Below are 24,002 nucleotides of genomic sequence, written 5' to 3'. Positions count from 1 at the left end.
TCACATATATTACGCACACCCTATTTATTGTGCCTTGTTGCTGTAATTTAAAAATATTTCAAGGCATTGTCTAATCTTCTTTCTTCAGGAGAGAACCACTTCCTTGCTTCCTGGACTTCCTACTTTCCAGAGGTAAAAGGCATGGTTGAGCCACTGGCCACTGGTCTGAACTGTGCTTTCTCCACTGCTGGAAGGAAGCAGCTCTGGTCTCTGCAGCATCGGAGGAGCCACAGGGGCACAGATGAGATCCAGCCAGCAGCAGAGCTGCGCTTAACGGCTTGTAAACATGCACTACTTTTTTAGGAAACTGGTCAACTCTGATTGCCCAGCTCTGAAGTCTGTTACCAGCAAAAAGAAAAAAAGTAGGAATCCAGCTCCAGGATGTAAAATGTCAAAAAATACTTTATTCAAACATTTAAAAATTGGAACAAGGGCTTACAAATGACCAGCAAAATAGTTAGGGAGCAGCCATGGACACCTGAAAGAGTTTCGAACAACTGCTGTGTTCTTAGTCTTCAGTGAAGAAGAACACAGCAGTTGTTCAGAACGCGTTCAGTTGTCCATGGCTGCTCCATAACTATTTTGCTGGTCGTTTGTAAGCCCTTGTTCCAATTTTTAAATGTTTGAATAAAGTATTTTTTGATATTTTACATCCTTGCAATCTTGCCTTGTGCAGGCGTGTACTATGGAGGACATAGAATGAACTTCAATCCAATATTGTGGCCAGCATGCAGCCAGCTGGTAAGGAAAGGCTGAATCAAACACCCGAAAACTCCACCCATATGACCGAAAACCGGTCCCGCCAAATTCAGGTGACAGGTTCCCTTTAAAGGGGTTGTCCACTACTAGGACAACCCCTTCATAAACTGAATGTTTGGCTCCGATAAAATAAAACCTATGCTTGCCTCTCGTGCCTGCGCCGTTCCCGTGGTGTTGTCACCCGCTCTCCCCGGGGCTGTGATCAAATGTTGTAACATGTGACGCCAGCGCCCGATCAGCGTTGGCGTCACAGTCTTTGCCTCTATATGAGCTGAACACAAAAAGGAAGCCACAGATCAGCTCATCCCAGACTTCCTCTTCATGTTCAGTTTGTCTAAGGCTATGTGCACACGTTGCGGTTTTTACCGCGGCGATTTTGATGCTGCGGGTCCGCAGCAGTTTCCATTGCGTTTACAGTAAACATGTAAACCAATGGGAAACCGCAAACCGCTGTGCACATGCTACGGGAAAAACCGCACAGAAACGCAGCGGTTTACAACCCGCAGCATGTCACTTCTTTCTGCAGAATCGCAGCGATTCTGCACCCATAGGAATGCATTGATCCGCTTACTTCCCGCATAAGGCTGTGCCCACCATGCGGGAAGTAAGCGGATAATGTGCGGTTGCTACCCGGGGTGGAGGAGAGGAGACTCTCCTCCAGGCCCTGGGAACCATATTTGTATTAAAAAAAAGAATTCAAATAAAAAATAATGATATACTCACCTCTCAGCGCTGCACGCGGCCATCCGGTCTCAGGTTTGCTATGCGAGCAGGACCTGCGGTGACGTCGCAGTCACATGACCGTGACGTCACGAAGGTCCTTCTTGCACAGCATCTTTGGAACCGGACCGCCGCCTGCAGCACCGAGGAGATCGGGACGTCAGAGGGTGAGTATAACCATTTTTTTTTTTTTTGCATATGCAGCATCAATAGTAAAACAAAGTGCAGGAGTAACCCGCAGCGGAAACCGCAAGACAAAACGTGATAAATCTGCAGGGATAACCGCAGCGGTTTTGCCCTGCAGATTTATCAAATCCACTGCGGGAGAACCCGCAGGGACCTGAACCTATGTGTGCACACGTATTCTGATGCACTGTGGATTTTTCCGCAGCGGATTTGATAAATCCGCAGTGCAAAACCGCTCCGGATTTATCGTGGTTTTTCTGTGGTTTTCACTGCGGTTTTACAACTGCGGTTTTCCATAGCGGCAGCTGTAAAACCGCTGTGGAATCCGCAGAAAGAAGTGACATGCTGCAGAATGTAAACCGCTGCGTTTCCGCAGCATGTGCACAGCGTTTTTTGTTTCCCATAGGTTTACATTGAACTGTAAACTTATGGGAAACTGCTGCGGATCCGCAGCGTTTTCTGCATCGTTTGCACATACCCTAAAGGTGGAGACAGTGACACCAGCACTGATTGGGCACTTGGCATCACATATCATTCCACCGCATCACAGCCTTGGGTCCGCGAAAGCAGACACCGCTGGAACGGAGCTAACACAGGACGTCAGTATAGGCTTTATTATTTTATAGTGCCGAACATTTACTTTAAGAAGGGGTTGTCCTAGTACTGGGCTGTCTACAAATATTTGAAAGGAGGTCAATGTAGAGGGATCATCCTTATTCTCATTTGCATATGGAAACACGAGAAGTAATGGAATGAAACAAAGGGAGAAGATACAGATTACATATTAGAAAATCTTTTTGACAGTGAGTATGCTCAATGAGTGGAACAGGCTGCCACGAGAGGTGGGGAGTTCTTCTTCAATGGAAGTCTTCAACAGAGGCTGGATAGACATCGCCTCTCACCTAGCCAAATCAGTTCTCATGCTTCGCACTGACGAGGGCCAACAGCCCGAAACACTGTGTCTGCGAATTGAGATACTGATTTGGCTTTTATCCCAAGTCATATTGCACGACTCGTTAAAGGGTTGATTGTGACTTGTAGAATCTCTACTTCCAACAGGTGGCGCAATAGAGTTTAAGTCCTCTTTTTCTCTGAAGAGGCAATTTGCATATGTGAATCCTGCAATGAGCAGGGGGTTGGACATGATGACCCTGGAGGTCCCTTCCAATTCTAATATTCTACGATTCTATGATTTCAGAGCAAAACATACCTGGCTGCTATTACACAGCCAGGCTCTGATTTATACAGCTCCTGGTCTTGTGACAATTTCCCTTTAACAAGTTTTGACCTCCATAAGGAGTTTTATTAAAATGTAACCAAGACAGTTTTTGATTTGCTCACTTGTTGTTCGTAATGTAAATTTTAGGTTACGTATACAAAGGGGTTTTGGCAGGAAAAAAAAAAAAAAACACCTACAACATGAGCCCCATTGTTTTTAATGTGAAGACAACAATGTCACTCATACACACCCATTTTTTTTCCAGACAAGGTTTCCAAAATGTATCACTCAGTAAAGAACCACTGATTGGCTGCAGCAGTCACATAACATTGTCACATGTCCAATAGGAATCGCTGCGCTGACCAATGGAAAGGCGTTACTACAACGGATAAGTCTCAAGTGTTCTTATTTTACAATGGGCGCAGGAATGATTAAGAAGGGGTTTTCCATTAAAGGACATCTCCTATTGAATGCTAAATTTCACTGGTCAGATGTAGACAGATTACTACAGACTTTAGGATCCTGTGCTAGAACACCAGAAGACTTTTTTTTTTTAATCATTTTTGTGTGTCAGTGAACAGACAAACAATTCTTAAAATGTATTGATTAAACGGTTACCAGGATCTTAAGGTCTTTCCATTGCCCATTATACAAACTATGCTGCACAATATGTCAGCAAAATGAAAAGTAAAACATAAGAAAGGGAGAAAAAGAAAGAGATTGTTATCACCAGTAACTGACACTATGGCATCAGTGCCACATCCTTCTAATCTCCTGGCTATGTGACCAGATTATGGCTGAGATTTATAACTTTCCTAATAAATCTATGTGAGACCAAAAGATAAATCCAAAGTAAAAAAAAACTCTGATGGATACAAATGGTCTATGGTTACAAACAAAATTATAGAAAAATACAAAACTCAATTAATCATAGCGGTCATCTAATCACCATCATGTAAACACTCGCTTTTAAATCTGCTCTCACCTCTGCTAAACAGGCCTACTTCACAACCCTTGTATCTTCCTTATCTTACAACCCCAAACAGTTATTCAAAACCTTTAACTCCCTCCTCCGCCCCCCACTGCCCCCTCATCTCTGCTGAGGACTTTGCCACACACTTTAAAGGGAACCTGTCACCCCGTTTTTTGAGATTGAGCTATAAATACTGTTAAATAGGGCCTGCGCTGTGTGTTCCTATAGTGTATGTAGTGTACTCCGATTCCCCACCTATGCTGAGAAATAACTTACCAAAGTCGCCGTTTTCGCCTGTCAATCAGGCTGGTCAGGTCGGGAGGGCGTGGTGACATCGCTGGTTCTTCCTCAGCTTTACGTTGGTGGCGTAGTGGTGAACTCGGCTTTGGGAAAATGGCCGCCGCGATCTCTAATGCGCACGCGCGGCATCCCGCGGCCATTTTCCTGAAGCCCCGTGCAGCAGAGCACTCGATCTGCGCACGCGCGGCCCCAGGAAGATGGCCGCCCCCACCGATGCAAGGGATTACAGCGCAGATCGCGCGCTGCTTGTTCACCACTACGCCACCAACGTAAAGCTGAGGAAGAACCAGCGATGTCACCACGCCCTCCTGACCTGACCAGCCTGATTGACAGGCGAAAACGGCGACTTTGGTAAGTTATTTCTCAGCATAGGTGGGGAATCGGAGTACACTACATACACTATAGGAACACACAGCGCAGGCCCTATTTAACAGTATTTATAGCTCAATCTCAAAACACGGGGTGACAGGTTCCCTTTAAGGCTATGTGCACACGTTCAGGTTTTTTCGCGTTTTTTTTCGCGGTTTTTCGTGGTAAAAACACTATTAAAACTCATTAAAAACGCATACATTATGCATTCTATCATTTAGAATGCATTCTGCATGTTATGTGCACATGGATGCGTTTTTTTCCGCGAAAAAAACGCATCGCGGTAAAAAAAATGAGCATGTTCATTATTTTTGCAGATTTTCTGCGTTTTTCCCGCAATTCTATGCATTTGGGAAAAAACGCACAAAAAACGCACCAAAAATGCGTCAAAATCGCAGTAAAATCGCGGTAAAAACGCATGCGGATTTCTGGCAGAAATGTCCGGGTTTTGTCAGGAAAATTTCTGCAAGAAATCCTGACGTGTGCACATAACCTTTAGGTATGTGCACACATCAGGATTTTCTAGCAGAAATTTCCTGACAAAAACCTGACATTTCTACCAGAAATCCGCATGCGTTTTTTGCGCGTTTTGACGCGTTTTTTCCCAATGCATAGAATAGCGGGAAAAACGCAAAAAATCTGCAAAATTAATGAACATGCTGCTTTTTTTTACCGCAATGCGTTTTTTTTGCGGAAAAAAACGTATCATGTCATGTGCACAAAAATTGCAGAATGCATTCTAAATAATAGGATGCATATGTCTGCAGTTTGTAATGCGTTTTTATCGCGAAAAAAACGCGAAACCTGAACGTGTGCACATACCCTAAAAATAAGATCGACCAGACAAGGCAAGTCTTCATTGTTCAACCACCACAACCCCTTTGTATACCAGACCAATGCCCAAACCCCATAACCTCCCTATCCAACATCACTGAAGGGGGCTTAATTGTCTCCTCTCCAAATCGCACCTCACCACCTGTGCGCTCGACCCCATCCCACCTCCTCCCCACCACACCTCTTCAAACCTATCACTAACTTCTGGCACCTTCCCTTCTGCTTTCAAACATGCCACAATCACGCCTATCCTTAAAAAGTCAACCCTCGATCCAACTGCTATCGCCCAATATCGCTGCTCCCATTCGCTTCGAAACTCCTGGAGCAGCAGGTCCACGCTGAACTTTCCTCCCACCGCTCATCTAACTTGCTCTTTGACAATCTACAATCTGGTTTCCGCCCCATCACTCAACTGAGACAGCCCTGGCTAAAATCACTAACGACCTACTTACCGCTAAAGCTGATAGACAATACTCTGTACTCCTCCTAGACTTGTCCTCTGCTTTCGACACAGTTGACCACTGCCTCCTACTACAGATCCTCTCCTCCTTTGGCACCAAAGACCTCTCCCTATCCTGGATCTCCTCGTACCTTTCCAACCGCACATTCAGCGTCTCCCACTCCCACCCTCTCTCTGTTGGAGTCCCCCAAGGCTCTGTTCTAGGACCCCTACTCTTCTCAATCTATACACTTGGCCTGGGACAACTCAAAGTCCCATAGATTCCAGTACCACCTCTATGCTGATGACACTCAGATCTACCTCTCTGGGCCAGATGTCACCGCTCTGCTGTCCAGAATCCCAGAGTGTCTATCAGCCATATCCTCCTGCTTCTCCTCTCGCTTCCTCAAACTCAATGTGGACAAATCTGAACTCATCATCTTTCCTCCATCCCACAAATCTTCCCTACTTGACCTATCTATCACAATCAATGACATCATGTTTTCCCCCATACCGGAAGTCCGCTGCCTTGGAGTAACCTTCGACTCTGCCCTGTCCTTCAAACCGCACATCCAAGCTCTGTCCACCTCCTGTCGCCTCCAGCTCAATAATATCTCCAGAATCCGTCCTTTCCTCAACAGTCAATCTACTAAAATGCTTGTGCATGCCCTCATCATCTCCAGCCTTGACTACTGCAACATCCTTTTCTGCGGCCTCCCAGCTAACACCCTTGCACCTCTCCAGTCCATCCTTAACTCTGCTGTCCGACTAATTCATCTCTCTCCTCGCTACTCCTCCGCAAATCTTTTCACTGGCTCCCATTCCCTCAGCGTATCCAATTCAAATTACTAATACTGACCTACAAAGCCATCCATAACCTGACTCCTACATATATCTCTGAACTAATCTCCCGATATCTTCCCTCACGTAATCTCCGGTCCTCCCAAGACCTCCTCCTCTCCTCCACACTTATTCGCTCCTCATCCAATCGACTCCAAGACTTCTCCTCAATATCCCCCATCCTCTGGAATTCACTGCCCCAACACGCCCGACTTTCAACCACATTCGGATCCTTCAGACGGAACCTGAAAACCCATCTCTTCAGGAAAGCCTACAGCCTGCACTGACCCCGCTGCCTCCTCATCACTACCGAAGCTACCGCCTCACCAACACCGGAGCTACCGTCTCACCAACACCAGAGCTACCGCCTCACCAACACCGGAGCTCCTGAAACCCTCAACCTACTGTCTCCTTCCCCATAATCCTGTAGAATGTAAGCCTGCAAGGGCAGGGTCCTCGCCCCTCTGTATCAGACTGTCATTGTTCGTTTGTTTACTGTGAGTCATATTTGTAACTTGTATGTAACCCATTCTCATGTACAGCACCATGGAATCAATGGTAATATATAAATAAATAATAATAATGTAAAGCAGAATGAAGGAATCTTGGTCATCACTTTACTGATGCATTAAAGGGAACCTGGCACCGGGATTTCCCATTATAAATTAAAGCCACCACTTTTATCTGCTTTAGGGTGGTTTCACATTTGCGTTTTTTTGTTTTTTTTTTTGCAGTAAAAAAATTAAAAAAAGGCATGCTTTTTCACCCCTATATTTAACATTAAAAACGCATGCGTTTTTTGTATGCGTTTTGACGCGTTTTTGCAACGCATGCGGTTTTTTTCTGCATGTGTTGTGTTGCAGAAATGCAACATGTAGTATTTTTAGCGGAGTTTTTTTTTTGCCGCAAAAAAAGCATGCTTTTTTTGCGTAAAAAAAAATGCATTGCTGTCTATGTAAACGCATGCGTTTTTAACCACATGCGTTTGCATGCGTTAAAAACGCATGCGTTTAAAAAAATAAAAAAAAAAAAAAAAACACACTGATAAACCACCCCACACCATAAAATTGATAAAGGGATCCTACCCCTAACCCCTTTAAGGGTAGGGTTAGGGGTAGGGTTAGGGGTAGGATCCCTTTAGGGTTAGGATCCCTACCCCTAACCCTACCCCTAACCCTAGCTCTTTCTGTTTATAGTGGGTTTTTTACTTTATTTTGAGGATTGGCAGCTGTCACACATTTATCTGCATGCGTTTAAAAAACGCGAACGCATGAAAAACGCATGTAAACGCGTTAAAACGCCTCGTTTTTTTCACCACCTGCAAAAAGGCATGCGTCAAAAAAACGCGGCATTTGCACGCGTTTACATGCGTTTTTTCACCATGCGTTTTTTTAAAAAAAACGCATGCGTTTTAAAACGCAAGTGTGAAACCAGCCTTAGTACTGCAGTTAATCAACCTGTACAGTAGAAGCGCAGACCACTAAAAGCAGAACAAAGTCCTTACTATGCATGTGCCGACACCGACTTCATTTACAGGTTAATAGGTGCCAGCACATTATAGGACTTTGACCTACCCTTAGTAGGGCACAGCATAGAGCTCCTGCGTAGGCCTGCACTTCAGCTACACCGGTACCAGGTTCACGGTGATCTGTGGATGATGTAGGACGTGTCATCCACATGAATCAAGCAAGCTAGGATGACAGCAATTCTGCACATAGAGGAGGTGCCAAGAAAAAATAAGATGCCAATCAGACTGGACCGAGTCATATATCAGAAATATATAAGGTATTTTTTTGGAAAATTGGGGCTTTGATACAGGTCAGTATTAGAGCAGATAATGGTGGTGGTTTTAGTTCAGAATGGGAAAAACCTTTAAGGCTATGTGCGCTGCGGAAAATGTTGGCGCTATATAAATAAAATGATTATTATTATTATTATTATTATTATTATTATTATGTGCGCACATTGATTATTTGCTTGCAAGATTTCTGCATCTCTTGGCTGGAAAAATGCTGCAGTAAAAACGCATGCATGCGTTTTTATACATCAATGAAGGCTTTTTTGAGCTAAATAAAGATATCTAAAAAAAAAGTGTAGTGATGTAATTTCTTGGTTCAACACCACCTTTTCATGCTGATGCAGTGGCATCAGGGTCATGGGATTAGGGTTTGGTTTCAACAGCTGTCATTGACACCTAGCCCTAGGTTTGGAAATGAAAAGGTGTTGGGCTGACACATTACTAAGCTGATAAGTAACACAAACACACGCACACACAAACACATATTGTCACCAGCCTATGTAGGAATATTTACAGAACGAACGTACATAGGCTGTAACAAAACAGTAACTGTTAATTCTAAAGAAAATAAAAATTGTGTTGGCTCCCGCGTAATTTTAAATAAGCAGCAGAGGGAAGGCCGACGGCTGATGCCAATATTCTGGGGAGGCGCTATTAGCCATAAAGGTTCCCAAGCTATTAATATCAGCTCACAGTTGTTTGCTTAGCCTTTACTGACTAGTTTACAGGGGGACTCCAAAAAAAAATTGACATAGGGTCCCCCTATAAAATCTAACCAGCAAAGGCTAGGAAGACAGCTGTGGGCTGATATTAATAGCCTAGGAAGAAGCCACGGATATTGGCCCCATCCCAGACTAAAAACATCAGCTCTCAGCTGCCCCATAAAAGGTGCATCTATAAGATGCACCAAATCTGGCACTTAGCCTTGCAATTCCCACTTGCTCTGTAGCGGTGGCAAGTGGGGTTGATGTCATCTTTGTATTATCAGGTGACATCAAGCCCACAGGTTTGTAACGGAGAAGCGTCTATAAGGCACCTATCCATTAATAACCCTATAGTGATAGTGTATGAAAAACACAGACACCCAGAATAAAGTCCTTTATTTGAAATAATGACACAGACTCCTTTAAAGAATCTTAATTAAATCATACTTACCGAACGCCTAATCAACTGACGCCAACGCCTCCTGCAACAAAAATAAAATAAACCACAATATTCCTCACCTGTCCAAAGAGAAGATAATCCATAATGTATAATCCATTCACCTATTGTGTCTCCCCATTTCCTTATAGATTGTAAGCTTGCGAGCAGGGACCTCACTCCTAATGTCACTGTTTAAATTGTCTTAACTCGTACCGAATTTATTGTTTGTACAAGTCCCTGCTTAATTGTAAAGTGCTGCGGAATATGTTGGCGCTATAAACGGTAAATAAAAATGATAAATTATTATAATGTCCCACAACGATCCCGATTACTGTGAGAGCAGTCACTAATGTGATGTGACTGATGCGGACAGATGAGCATATGTTGGTTTATTATTTTATAATTTTCTAGGAGATTAGGGCATCGGGGATTGGGGTTTTTCTTTTTTATTTTAACATGTATGTCTTTTTTTTCTTTTTTTCTTTTTTTTAACTGTGAACACAGGTGGGGGCTGATGAGACTACGTCTCCCATCAGCGGCACCTGTTGTCACTTATCAGTGATGACAGCAGACGTAGCCCGATGGAAGCAGTAGCGTCTTGCTGCGGGGTCACACTGACACCTGACAACATGACCCCGCAGCAGTCGGACCGACATGCTTACCGGTGGTAAAATAACCGCAGGTCACACTGACATCTTACAGCACTCAGCAAACTGAGCAAATCTGCAAACATTTTTATACCTTCGTTTCTGCTGCGGATTTGACTGACTCGATTGAAATCAATTGGTGAAAAACGTAGCAGATACGCACAAAGAATTGACCATCTGTAGAAAAAAACCGCACTGTATATACTTAAGGAAATCTACTAATCATGTGCACAACACTTCAGGATTGTCATTGAATCAGCTTGCATAAGCTACTTTCCTACATCCATGACCTTTTTATTACTAACAAACTTTCCTTCCTCGCCATCACCGAAACCTGGCTCACCCCTTCTGACACAGCATCTCCTGATGCACTTTCACATGGTGGCTTCCACCTTTCTCACACCCCCCGCCCCAGCAGCAAGCAAGGCGGTGGAGTTGGTTTTCTCCTGTCAGATAACTGCTCCTTCACCCCATTCCCACTTCCACACTCTGTTACCCTCCCTTCCTTTGAGGTGCACTCTGTGCGTATCTACTCCCCCTCCAACTGGCTGTCATTTACCGTCCCCCAGGACTAACCACCACCTTCTTTGACCACTTCACCAACTGGCTACTTTATTTCCTTTCTGCGGACTTCCCCACTATCTTCATGGGCGACTTCAACATCCCCATTGACACTACCCTCTCAGCTGCCATTAAACTTCTATCTCTCACTTCCTCCTTCGGCCTCACTCAATGGTCTTCTGCAGCCACTCACAAAGATGGTCACACACTGGACCTCACCTTCACCCGCCTCTGCTCCCTATCTAACCTCTCTAACTCACCTCTTCCTGACCACAATTTACTTACATTCTCTTCCCTCTCCACTCCTTGTCTACAATCCCCACAAACTTGCACACCCTCGCAGAAATTTTAAACACCTTGATCTACACTCACTCTCTGAATCCCTCCTCTCTCACACAGACATAAGCTCCCTACACAATGCGGATGACGCGGCCGCTCTATATAACACCACAATAGCTGTAGCTTTGGAATCTCTTGCCCCTTTCACACATACCAAAGCTTGCAAAAATCAACACACAGCCCTGGCACACCAGCCTGACCAAAGAACTGAGGCGAGCTTCCAGGGCTGCTGAGCGGAGATGGAAAAGATCCCACTCCAACGAGCACTTCATCGCATTCAAACAGTCCCTCACTACTTTCAAGACCACACTCGCCACAGCAAAACAAACCTACTTCTCATCTCTCATATCCTCCCTGTCTCACAACCCTAAACAGTTATTCAACACCTTCAACCTCCTCCCTCCCCACTCATCTCAGCTGAAGACTTTGCCTCGTTTTTCAAGCAGAAGATTGAGAACATCAGAGACAGTTTTAGTCGACAACCCCAAGAACCAACTTCTCCACCATTACAGAAGACCGACTCTCCACTCTACTCTCAAGATCGCATCTCACCACCTGTGCACTTGACCCAATCCTGTCTCACTTCATCCCGAACCTCTCCACAGTCTTCATCCCAACCATAACCCATCTCTTCAACCTATCACTAACAACTGGTGTTTTCCACTCAACTTTAAACATGCCTCAATCACACCTATCCTCAAAAAGCCCTCTCTTGATCCATCCTCTGTATCGAGCCATCACCCTATAATCACTTATCCCCTATGCCTCAAAACTACTGGAACAACACGTCCATCTTGAACTGTCCTCCCATCTATCTTCCTGCTCCCTCTTCGACCGCTTACAATCAGGCTTCCGGTCACACCACTCCACTGAAACTGCCCTAACTAAGGTCTCCAATGACCTATTAACCGCCAGGAGCAAGCGACACTACTCTATCCTCCTCCTGGACCTGTCCTCTGCCTTTGACACAATGGACTATTCCCTGTTGCTGCGGACCCCCTCATCCCTTGGCACCACAGACTTGGCCCTATCCTGGATCTCGTCATACCTAACTGACCGAACATTCAGCGTCTCCCACTCACACACCACCTCCTCACCTCGCCACCTATCTGTCGGAGTCCTGCAAGGCTCAGTTCTAGGGCCCCTGCTCTTCTCCATTTACACTTTTGGCCTGGGACAGCTCATAGAATCTCACGGTTTTCAGTATCATCTCTATGCTGACGATACACAGATCTACATCTCTGGACCAGATATCAACACCCTACTAACTAGAATCCCTCAATGTCTATCCGCTATTTCATCCTTCTTCTCCACTAGATTTCTAAAACTTAACATGGACAAAACAGAATTCATCGTCTTTCCCCCCCCCACCCATCTCATGCGACACCCCCCCCCCCCCCAAACGAACCTATCCATTACAGTAAATGGCTGCCTACTCTCCCCAGTCCCACAAGCTCGCTGTCTCGGGGTAATCCTTGATCTCTCCTTCAAACCGCATATCCAAGCCCTTTCCACTTCCTGCCGACTTCAACTCAAAAATATTTCACGGATCCGTACATTCCTAAACCAAGAATCTGCAAAAACTCTAGTCCATGCCCTCATCAATCTCCCGCATCGACTACTGTAACCTCCTGCTCTGTGTCCTCCCTTCGAACACTCTCGCACCCCTCCAATCTATTCTAAACTCAACTGCCCGACTAATCCACCTGTCCCCCCGCTATTCCCCAGCCTCTCCCCTCTGTCAATCCCTTCACTGGCTCCCTATTACCCACAGACTCCAGTACAGAAGCCTAACCATGACATACAAAGCCATCCACAACCTGTCTCCTCCATACATCTGTGACCTCGTCTCCTGCTACTTTCCTGCACGCAACCTCCGATCCTCACAAGATCTCCTTCTCTACTCCCCTCTTATCTCCTCTTCCCACAATCGCATACAAGATTTTTCTCGCGTATCACCCCTACTCTGGAACTCTCTACCACAACATATCAGACTCTCACCTACCATCGAAACATTCAAAAAGAACCTGAAGACCCACCTCTTCCGACAAGGCTACAACCTGCAGTAACCACCGATCGACCAAACCACTGCATGATCAGCTCTATCCTCACCTATTGTATCCTCACCCATCCCTTGTAGATTGTGAGCCCTCGCGGGCAGGGTCCTCTCTCCTCCTGTACCCAGTTGTGACTTGTATTGTTCAAGATTATTGTACTTGTTTTTATTATGTACACCCCGCCTCACATGTCAAGCGCCATGGAATAAATGGCGCTATAATAATAAATAATAAGGATTCCATAGCATTTAAGGACCATTTCCGCATGGAAATAAAGCTGAGAAAGTGCACTGTGTGCACACAGCCTAAACGTAATCTGTCAGTAGGATCTACCCTCCTAAACCATCAATAGTGGCATGTAGGTCAAAGAAAGCAGAATAAAATGTTACCTTGATATCTGTGATCCGATGTCTTATTCCAGAGAAATATACGTTTTTCTTAATATGTAAATTTGTCTGTGAAGGAGATTGGGGCCGGGCAGACAAGGCAGGTATTTAGCAACTACCAACCTGTTTGTTCTTAGCCCCATATCAAAAAATAATAAGAAATCCCCTTTAAGATCTATGGGCTGGACCCAGATCGCTCTTAGAATCTGCATTCAGGGTTTATTTTAAATGAAAAGCAGCGTTACCAATGTGAGACATGTATATCAGGAGAGCAGACTGTCAGACATTACATGTCTCACACTGTTAACACCCCCTTTCATTAAAAATAAACTCTGAATCCAGATTCCAAGGGAGATCTATGGCCGGCCCAAAGATCTTCACAGCTCATTTAAATATTAAGAAAAATGTATATTGAAAAAAACATAGGATCAGATATCAAAGTATCATTTTATTCAACTTTCAATGACCTGCATTACCATATAGACAGATTAGGAGGGTTGATCGCACAGAGATTCCCTTTAAATGCTTTCCGTTACATTTTATCAATAGAAAATTGATCAAGCAGCGTGCCATCACGAGATGCAGAACTGAAAATCTGCTGAGCTTCGCCTCTCTATAAAAGGTCAGTGACATTAACACCCGAGGCATAGACATCTAACAATACAGTCACGTAACGGAAACCTTCTCATGTCACTAGTGATTACTCAAGTATGTGACCACCTTCACAGCACACAAATTACGGCAATTATCCTTATTCCAGCATGGTCTACCCTCCTCGGGTGGGTACTCTATGTGCCACACCAACTCATTACAATACTATATGATTAAGCTACTACACTATATACTGGGGGGTGCAAAAAAAAAAAGAAGGATTAAAATCACCAATACAAGTCTATGGGGGCCAAGAAAAGTGTTATAGTCTAATTTGAGTCTGCTTTTTTGGAGACCTGGAGGTCAGCAAAAACAAAAAAAAAGGGGAGACAAGTTCATGTTTTATCAAAATCACAGATCAAAATTAGCAATACAATTCTATGGGACAGTGACCATCTCTGACGGCACACGTTGCGACCTGCATGATGTCCATTTTTAACGTTGTAATAGGCATGATGAGAAACTTTGCAATTATATACGGTACATATTTTTGTTTTTTAGCATAAAGGAAAATCACTGATGAAACACGGATGGTAAAAACTGACGGAAATCGGAACCTGTTTAAGAACACTGCAGATCTGCAATTGATTTACAGTACAATGTAAATCAATGAGAAAAAAAAAAGCTGTGCACACTTTGCGGAAAATCCGCTGCGGAAACGCTGCGGTTTAAAAGTAGTAGCATGTCACTTCTCTTTTGTGAATCTGCAGCGTTTTTGTACCCATTCAATTATAGAAAACCGCAGGGGTAAAAAACGCAGCAAATCCGCAAGAAAACCGCAGCAAAAACGCACAAAAAACGCTGCAGATCCGCACAAAAACGCGACAAATCCGCAGGTGCGTTTTCTGCCAGGAGAGGCAGAATCTGCACCAGAAATTCCTAAGCCTAATCCGCAACGTGTGCACATAACCTTAGTGTATAACAAAAAAAAAAGAAAATCACTGACGTCTGAATGTTACCGGTAGTAGTAAAGGAAAGTAGCAACACTGGTTAGTTCAGAGGGCGCACACCTCACAGGACTTCATCCACCAGTTACACAGAATCCTAAACTTGGTAAAGGAGGCAGCACATTAAATTTAAAAACAAAAAACAAAAAAAAAAAAACTTTTACTTGCCAGTGTGACCTTTCAGCTTTTCTAAAGCTCAATTGAGTGGAAGCTTCGTTTTATTGAATATTCTACCTCCGTTTCCAAGATTTTTTTTATTTTAGTTTTAATTACTATTTCTATGATCATATAATGTGATTTTCAACATACTACATCCACCAAAAATGAATGGCCACAAATATGATTGTCAATGAGAAAGATACGATTTCCACAGCTGTTTTTCCATGATTGGTCACAGGTTTTATGTGCCAAGTCGGGGTTTTTTTTTCAGAATTATGTTACAATCTGCCTTTCTAAAAAAAAGAAAGATACTGGTTTGTTACATTTTTAGCTCTGAGGATATTTGCCAGTGAATGGCTGAACATACGCCTGGTGAATGTCAGAGCATGCACTACACAGCTCCTAGGATTAGTCTGATTGTTATATTTACGACTGACACATTGATGCTGGGAAGTCAATGTGTAAAGTCACTGCCGCACCGCTGGACTTTACTACATGCTCATCCATTCAGTGGATCAGCGCCATGTAATTCTACATTTCCCTGCTGTGCAAAACAGCTGATGGTTGGGGTTGATGCTGAAAGAATAATTACCCTTTTTATTTCCATTATGTGCAGATTTGTTGGGTTCCAACACAGATGTTTCCTTCAGCACGGAAATATACCTTTACGGCACTAATATGAAGTTTTGAACAATGCTGTATTAACACATGACTTTGTATAATACATGATACCATTCTCTACAGGCGTAGCTCAATGTAAAAAAACTAAGCAAAATGCGCTTTACTTATCCTCCCCGGGTCCAGCTATGCGTCTCTGCCATTGCTTTTGTACATTTGTGTGTCTGCAGCAATGTAGAAGCAAAGAGCTGCGGAGCTCAGCGATTGGCTGCAACACTGGAAACATGAAATCAGCGCTGCAGACAAACACAGGCCAGGGCAGCTGAAACACAGCGCAGGAGGGTATGTAAAGCTCAGTTTTGGGGTTGTTGTTTTAACACTGGATTACTCCTGGGGACAATAGTTTACTTCTAGTGATGAGCGAGTGTACTCGTTGCTCGGGTGGTCTCCGAGTATTTATGACTGCTCAGAGATTTAGTTTTCATCACCTCAGCTGAATGATTTACAGCTACTAGCCAGGCTGAGTACATGTGGGGGTTGCCTGGTTGCTAGGGAATCCCCACATGTAATCAAGCTGTAAATCATCCAGCTGAGGTGATGAAAACTAAATCTCTAAGCAGTCATAAATACTCGGAGACCACCCGAGCAACGAGTACACTCGCTCATCACTATTTACTTCATGAAGATGAGAAAAAACCCTGAAGTCACACAAATATCATCAAATTGTGCTGATCCAGATCCCATCAGACGGTATAACTCTGGATGTCACAATACAGGATGGCACGGTCAGTTTTAGATCACTGGAACAGTAAAAAAATGGTGAAATACAGCGGTCTCCAAATCAGGCTTGGGACCCTCGCTTATCATAGGCCCAAGGACTGGACTATGTTATTCCATACAATGATGTCACGTGAAATAAACCGATCACAGGATAGCCACATGTGGAGAGACGCGGGCATCATCCTGGACTGATGATGATTGGCCAGCAGGGGATGACCAGCTACAGCAGCGCAGAGAGCCGCTCACACTACCTTATAGGCACAGGTGTAACTATGAATGGTCGGCCTCAGTATCTGCTGTACATGCTGAATGAATGTGGCACCAGCTGGTAACAACTGGCAGCAGCAACGGAGATATACGGTAGTAACACACCAGATACAGCATAACATCTAACACCGCATCCTCCAGCCAAAACACCGCTAACCGGAGCACGGACACGTCTATCACACATGTGACGGGGCACGGACACCTCTATCACACATGTGACGGGGCACGGACACGTCTATCGCACATGTGACGGGGCACGGACACGTCTATCCCACATGTGACGGAGCACAGACACGTCTATCACACATGTGACGGAGCACGGACGCGTCTATCACACATGTGACGGAGCACGGACACGTCTATCACACATGTGACGGAGCACGGACACGTCTATCACACATGTGACGGAGCACGGACACGTCTATCACACATGTGACGGAGCACGGACACGTCTATCACACATGTGACGGGGCACGGACACGTCTATCACACATGTGACGGGACACAGACGCATCTATCCCACATGTGACGGGGCACGGACGCGTCTATCACACATGTGACGGGGCACGGACGCGTCTATCACACATGTGACGGAGCACGGACGCGTCTATCACACATGTGACGGAGCACGGACGCCTCTATCACACATGTGACGGGGCACGGACGCGTCTATCACACATGTGACGGAGCACGGACGCGTCTATCACACATGTGACGGAGCACGGACACCTCTATCACACATGTGACGGAGCACGGACACGTCTATCACACATGTGACGGGACACAGACGCATCTATCCCACATGTGACGGAGCACGGACACATCTATCACACATGTGACGGGACACAGACGCATCTATCCCACATGTGACGGAGCACGGACACCTCTATCACACATGTGACGGAGCACGGACGCGTCTATCACACATGTGACGGAGCACGGACACGTCTATCACACATGTGACGGAGCACAGACACGTCTATCACACATGTGACGGAGCACGGACGCGTCTATCACACATGTGACGGAGCACGGACACGTCTATCGCACATGTGACGGGGCACGGACACGTCTATCCCACATGTGACGGAGCACAGACACGTCTATCACACATGTGACGGAGCACGGACGCGTCTATCACACATGTGACGGAGCACGGACACGTCTATCACACATGTGACGGAGCACGGACACGTCTATCACACATGTGACGGAGCACGGACACGTCTATCACACATGTGACGGAGCACGGACACCTCTATCACACATGTGACGGGGCACGGACACCTCTATCACACATGTGACGGGGCACGGACACGTCTATCGCACATGTGACGGGGCACGGACACGTCTATCACACATGTGACGGAGCACGGACGCGTCTATCACACATGTGACGGAGCACGGACACGTCTATCACACATGTGACGGAGCACGGACACGTCTATCACACATGTGACGGAGCACGGACACGTCTATCACACATGTGACGGAGCACGGACACCTCTATCACACATGTGACGGAGCACGGACACCTCTATCACACATGTGACGGAGCACGGACACGTCTATCACACATGTGACGGGGCACGGACACGTCTATCACACATGTGACGGAGCACGGACACGTCTATCACACATGTGACGGAGCACGGACACGTCTATCACACATGTGACGGAGCACGGACACGTCTATCACACATGTGACGGAGCACGGACACGTCTATCACACGTGACGGAGCACAGACACGTCTATCACACATGTGACGGAGCACGGACACGTCTATCACACATGTGACGGAGCACGGACACCTCTATCACACATGTGACGGAGCACGGACACGTCTATCACACATGTGACGGAGCACAGACACGTCTATCACACATGTGACGGAGCACGGACACCTCTATCACACATGTGACGGAGCACAGACACGTCTATCACACATGTGACGGAGCACGGACACGTCTATCACACATGTGACGGGGTACGGACACCTCTATCACACATGTGACGGGGCACGGACACCTCTATCACACATGTGACGGAGCACGGACACGTCTATCACACATGTGACGGAGCACGGACACGTCTATCACACATGTGACGGAGCACGGACACGTCTATCACACGTGACGGAGCACAGACACGTCTATCACACATGTGACGGAGCACGGACACGTCTATCACACATGTGACGGAGCACGGACACCTCTATCACACATGTGACGGAGCACGGACACGTCTATCACACATGTGACGGAGCACAGACACGTCTATCACACATGTGACGGAGCACGGACACGTCTATCACACATGTGACGGAGCACGGACACCTCTATCACACATGTGACAGAGCACAGACACGTCTATCACACATGTGACGGAGCACGGACACGTCTATCACACATGTGACGGGGTACGGACACCTCTATCACACATGTGACGGGGCACGGACACCTCTATCACACATGTGACGGAGCACGGACACGTCTATCACACATGTGACGGAGCACGGACACCTCTATCACACATGTGACGGGGTACGGACACCTCTATCACACATGTGACGGGGCACGGACACCTCTATCACACATGTGACGGAGCACGGACACGTCTATCACACATGTGACGGAGCACATACACGTCTATCACACATGTGACGGAGCACGGACACGTCTATCACACATGTGACGGGGCACGGACACGTCTATCACACATGTGACGGGGCACGGACACGTCTATCACATGTGAGGTCCCATCACCCTCCTGGATATATTAGTGCTATACACAGTCCCCGGGGTGTATTCCACACACACCCCCACTCGCGTTTTCCCGTCTTCATCCCTCCACCCCCTCCGCATCCATCCATCTTCCTCACAGACCTGGATTTAGTTTTCATCACCTCAGCTGAATGATTTACAGCTACTAGCCAGGCTGAGTACATGTGGAGGTTGCCTGGTTGCTAGAGAATCCCCACATGTAATGAAGCTGTAAATCATCCAGCTGAGGTGATGAAAACTAAATCTCTAAGCAGTCATAAATACTCGGAGACCACCCGAGCAACGAGTACACTCGCTCATCACTATTTACTTCATGAAGATGAGAAAAAACCCTGAAGTCACACAAATATCATCAAATTGTGCTGATCCAGATCCCATCAGACGGTATAACTCTGGATGTCACAATACAGGATGGCACGGTCAGTTTTAGATCACTGGAACAGTAAAAAAAATGGTGAAATACAGCGGTCTCCAAATCAGGCTTGGGACCCTCGCTTATCATAGGCCCAAGGACTGGACTATGTTATTCCATACAATGATGTCACGTGAAATAAACCGATCACAGGATAGCCACATGTGGAGAGACGCGGGCATCATCCTGGACTGATGATGATTGGCCAGCAGGGGATGACCAGCTACAGCAGCGCAGAGAGAGCCGCTCACACTACCTTATAGGCACAGGTGTAACTATGAATGGTCGGCCTCAGTATCTGCTGTACATGCTGAATGAATGTGGCACCAGCTGGTAACAACTGGCAGCAGCAACGGAGATATACGGTAGTAACACACCAGATACAGCATAACATCTAACACCGCATCCTCCAGCCAACACACCGCTAACCGGAGCACGGACACGTCTATCACACATGTGACGGGGCACGGACACCTCTATCACACATGTGACGGGGCACGGACACGTCTATCCCACATGTGACGGAGCACAGACACGTCTATCCCACATGTGACGGAGCACGGACGCGTCTATCACACATGTGACGGAGCACAGACACGTCTATCACACATGTGACGGAGCACGGACACCTCTATCACACATGTGACGGAGCACAGACACGTCTATCACACATGTGACGGAGCACGGACGCGTCTATCACACATGTGACGGAGCACAGACACGTCTATCACACATGTGACGGAGCACAGACACGTCTATCACACATGTGACGGAGCACGGACGCGTCTATCACACATGTGACGGAGCACGGACACGTCTATCACACATGTGACGGAGCACGGACACGTCTATCACACATGTGACGGAGCACGGACACGTCTATCACACATGTGACGGAGCACGGACACCTCTATCACACATGTGACGGGGTACGGACACCTCTATCACACATGTGACGGGGCACGGACACCTCTATCACACATGTGACGGGGCACGGACACCTCTATCACACATGTGACGGAGCACGGACACGTCTATCACACATGTGACGGAGCACGGACACGTCTATCACACATGTGACGGGGCACGGACACCTCTATCACACATGTGACGGAGCACGGACACGTCTATCACACATGTGACGGAGCACGGACACCTCTATCACACATGTGACGGGGCACAGACACGTCTATCACACATGTGACGGAGCACGGACACCTCTATCACACATGTGACGGAGCACGGACACGTCTATCACACATGTGACGGAGCACGGACACGTCTATCACACATGTGACGGAGCACGGACACCTCTATCACACATGTGACGGGGCACAGACACGTCTATCACACATGTGACGGGGCACGGACACCTCTATCACACATGTGACGGAGCACGGACACGTCTATCACACATGTGACGGAGCACGGACACGTCTATCACACATGTGACGGAGCACGGACACGTCTATCACACATGTGACGGAGCACGGACACGTCTATCACACATGTGACGGAGCACGGACACGTCTATCACACATGTGACGGGGCACGGACACGTCTATCACACATGTGACGGAGCACGGACACGTCTATCACACATGTGACGGGGCACGGACACGTCTATCACATGTGAGGTCCCATCACCCTCCTGGATATATTAGTGCTATACACAGTCCCCGGGGTGTATTCCACACACACCCCCACTCGCGTTTTCCCGTCTCCATCCCTCCACCCCCTCCGCATCCATCCATCTTCCTCACAGACCTGGATGTAGTTGTTCTCGCAGTAGTCGGCCACTCGTTCTAGATTGGTGAAGCTGTCCAAAAGGGCCCGCCGGCCGCCGGGGATCTCCTCCTCCAGCAGCATCTGCAGCTCCGCCATGTTTTTCCTCAGCACATTCTTCTCCTAGAAGCCCCGCTACACTGCGGAGGGATCAGCTAGGAAAGGCGAGCTCGGGGTCGCGCACAGTGCAAGCGAATGCAGGAGAGGCGCGTCCCCGCCACACACTCACACAGCAAGGGGGCGTGTCCAAAATGTGCGCAGCTCCGAACTCACGATTGCGCCTGCGCAAACGACTTGGGCTGGATTTGTAATCGCGCGCTCACCGGGTACTTGGTTCATCTTCGCTTGGTATACGGTTGCTTAGCAACAGAGGTAGTGAGAAAGCAGCAGAGGAGGATGAGAGGGGGCGGCCTGTCATGATGAGAGGGGGCGGCCTGTCATGTGACCTGCGCTTTCTCTCTGGTGATGACGTTATTTCTATGATGGTTTTGGGCTTATAAAAAAAATGTCAGCTGCGTTACCTCTAATGAATGGAGGTGGCAATTCACGGAGAGCACAAGGAGAACGGTTCACCTGTGTGTGTAACCCAACTCTCAAATGGTTAAAGGGAACCTGTCACCCCGTTTTTTCAGATTGAGCTATAAATACTGTTAAATAGGGCCTGCGCTGTGCGTTACTATAGTGTATGTAGTGTACCCTGATTCCCCACCTACGCTGCGCAATACATTACCAAAGTCGCCGTTTTCGCCTGTCAATCAGGCTGGTCTGGTCAGGTGGGCGTGTTCACAGCGCTGTTTCTTCCTCAGCTTTACGTTGGTGGCGTAGTGGTGTGCGCATGTTGAAGTGACCAATCCACTGTGGGCACGTGAACAAGCAGCGCGCGATCTGCGCTGTCATCCCTTTCATCGGTGGGGGCGGCCATCTTCCTGGGGCCGCGCGTGCGCAGATGGAGTGCTCTGCTGCACGGGGCTTCAGGAAAATGGCCGCGCGTGCGCACAAGAGATCGCGGCGGCCATTTTCCCAAAGCCGAGTTTGCATCTCGGCTTTGGTAAAATGGCCGCCGCGATCTCTTCTGCGCACGCGCGGCATCCCGCGGCCATTTTCCTGAAGCCCCGTGCAGCAGAGCACTCTATCTGCGCACGCGCGGCCCCAGGAGGATGGCCGCCCCCACCGATGAAAGGGATGACAGCGCAGATCGCGCGCTGTGTCTTCACGTGCGCGCAGGGAATTCGGAACTTGGACATGTGCACACCACTACGCCACCAACGGAAAGCTGGGGAAGAAAAGAGCGATGTCACCACGCCCACCTGACCAGACCAGCCTGATTGACAGGCTAAAACGGCGACTTTGGTAATGTATTTCTCAGCATAGGTGGGGAATCAGGGTACACTACATACACTATAGTAACGCACAGCGCAGGCCCTATTTAACAGTATTTATAGCTCAATCTGAAAAAACGGGGTAACAGGTTCCCTTTAATGATAACATGGGTGTATAGTATTATATGTAATGTGTGTAGAGTATATATGATGTGTGTATAGTATATATATATAATGTGTGTATATATAATGTGTGTATAGTGTATATATAATGTGTGTATAGTATATATATAATGTGTGTATATATAATGTGTGTATAGTACAGGGTGGAGCGCGGTAATTTGCTGATTTGGGAATTAAATAAAAAAATTATGATCATTAGAAAAATTTATTTTATATTTTAATTATACTGAACAGTAATGGAATTTTTAAATTACATGGTTTTAAATAGTGTATCTGGCAAATGTCGACCTTCGCTATCCACACACTGCTGCATACGTTTTCTGAAGTTTTCATGAACTCTAACAAGCATGTCCACTGGTATTCTGCCAATTTCAGCTTCAATATTGTTCCTTAGGTCTTCCAAGGTGTTGGGACGGTTGATATACACCTTAGACTTCAGGTAACCCCAAAGGAAAAAATCGCATGGGGCTAAATCTGGTGAGCGTGCTGGCCAGTTCACATCTCCCCTCAAAGAGATAAGCCGTCCA

General features: G+C 46.7%; 1 protein-coding gene across 14 annotated transcripts in view; it reads right to left on the bottom strand.

Moving 5' to 3' along the window:
* Positions 1–22,221, bottom strand: part of ABI2 (abl interactor 2) — a 158,663-nt gene extending 136,442 nt beyond the window's left edge. For 5 of the 14 annotated variants that reach the window (XM_069733644.1, XM_069733648.1, XM_069733649.1 and 2 more), the window contains exon 1: positions 21,956–22,183. In XM_069733644.1, coding sequence (XP_069589745.1) covers positions 21,956–22,072 — 117 coding nt within the window. In that variant the 5' untranslated portion in view covers positions 22,073–22,183. Of the gene's footprint in view, positions 1–21,955 lie in introns of all 14 variants that reach the window. The other 9 variants (XM_069733652.1, XM_069733653.1, XM_069733654.1 and 6 more) reach the window with 4 other exon arrangements.
* Positions 22,222–24,002: the final 1,781 nt, after the last annotated feature.

Source organism: Ranitomeya imitator, chromosome 7, assembly GCF_032444005.1.
Source record: "Ranitomeya imitator isolate aRanImi1 chromosome 7, aRanImi1.pri, whole genome shotgun sequence".
NCBI lineage: Eukaryota > Metazoa > Chordata > Amphibia > Anura > Dendrobatidae > Ranitomeya > Ranitomeya imitator.
The sequence above is the reverse complement of the archived record's forward strand: the minus strand, read 5'-3'. Positions and strand labels throughout refer to the sequence as shown.